This window comes from Austrofundulus limnaeus, unplaced genomic scaffold (genome assembly GCF_001266775.1).
Source record: "Austrofundulus limnaeus strain Quisiro unplaced genomic scaffold, Austrofundulus_limnaeus-1.0 Scaffold10, whole genome shotgun sequence".
NCBI lineage: Eukaryota > Metazoa > Chordata > Actinopteri > Cyprinodontiformes > Rivulidae > Austrofundulus > Austrofundulus limnaeus.
Window position 1 is genome coordinate 1,157,928 of NW_013952412.1, and position 1,275 is coordinate 1,159,202.

At 38.9% G+C, this 1,275-nt stretch overlaps 1 protein-coding gene across 5 annotated transcripts in view; it reads right to left on the minus strand.

Moving 5' to 3' along the window:
- Positions 1-1,275, minus strand: part of celsr3 (cadherin, EGF LAG seven-pass G-type receptor 3) — a 112,720-nt gene that overhangs the window by 18,242 nt on the left and 93,203 nt on the right. For all 5 annotated transcript variants that reach the window (XM_014001759.1, XM_014001754.1, XM_014001760.1 and 2 more), the window contains 2 exons: positions 683-850; positions 127-253 (listed from right to left, as the gene is read on the minus strand). In XM_014001759.1, the coding sequence (XP_013857213.1) occupies positions 127-253; positions 683-850 (295 nt within the window). The remainder of the gene's footprint in view (positions 1-126; positions 254-682; positions 851-1,275) is intronic.

Below are 1,275 nucleotides of genomic sequence, written 5' to 3' on the forward strand. Positions count from 1 at the left end.
TCCCTAATGCGGATAGCAATGCATGATTTATGATTTTTTTAATGAAAGACATAAATCAACACTAAAAGAGTATTTATCTGCTCAGAATTGAGCGTTTGAGCAGCCGTTCACTGAATGGAGTCTGACCTCTCTCTGTGAGCTGTCCATCAGCACGCCAAAGGTGCCGAGTCTGTGGCACTGGCAGCGGACATGTGAGGTGTTCCTGTAAACCACTACGCAGTCCCTCACCGTCCAGCAGCCTCCTATCTCGTGCCTGCAGTAAAAGAAAGGGTTTGCAATGAAATATGGCATTTTAAATGAAGACGCATGAAAGACAGGTGAAAAAAAAAATAAAACTGGCTCCATTCGAGGAGCGTGTTTGCAATCAACAGTGAAAAAGACTTTGGGGTTTAAAATTGTACAGCTCACTTTTATGAAAACGATCAGGGTTTTCTTTATTGTTTAGAAGTCTATCTTTGCTAACAGGATCCACTCAGCTATGATATCACTTTAAATGTTTTAAAATGATAATCTGTAAGTAAAGGAGAGGCACACCAAGTGTTCTTCATCCTTAGTTACACAATTGTGCATGACTGTTTTAAATTACATTCTGCTCTCTTTATTTCATTTTTATCAACAGTCCCTGTTGTAACATACAGTATGTTTAGTAATAAACAGTCCACGTGTGATGATTTGTACTTACGGGCTGCTGTGATTCCACTGCACACACAACGGTTTGCTGCGATTGGCTGTTTCCAGCAATTTGAACTCCAGCGTGATGGGCGGGTCCAAGTGACCGCCCACAAACGTCTGGTTGTTGTAGACGGAGACAGTGACCACTGGAGAGTTCATTACTGGGTGTCTGGGAAGCCTGGAAGATGAAATAAAAAAAAGATAAACACAAATTCAATCAATTAGACAGGGAAGACAGTTTCATATGTTGTGATTTTAGAAAGAAAAGCACAGCAGTTGAGGGAGAACTGAGAAGGGATGAAAGACAGTGCTAGAAAAAACATAGTATTTTTAATCGTTAGTCAAATGGAATAGAAATAGGCGAAACAATCATCTGATTTCTAATCTAATCTTAAAAAAAAAACAAACACCCTGCAATCAACCACACCTTTGCATGATTAATGAATTATCAAGCAAATATACAGTATACTTTAAAGGAGACATTTTAAATCCTTCTTTTTCACATTTAAATCACTCACTTGGAGTCTATATAAAGTGGAACTGCAATGCTTTGGTCTGAATTCCTCCTTATTGTAACTTCACAAGCCCCCCTTTTCTACAAAG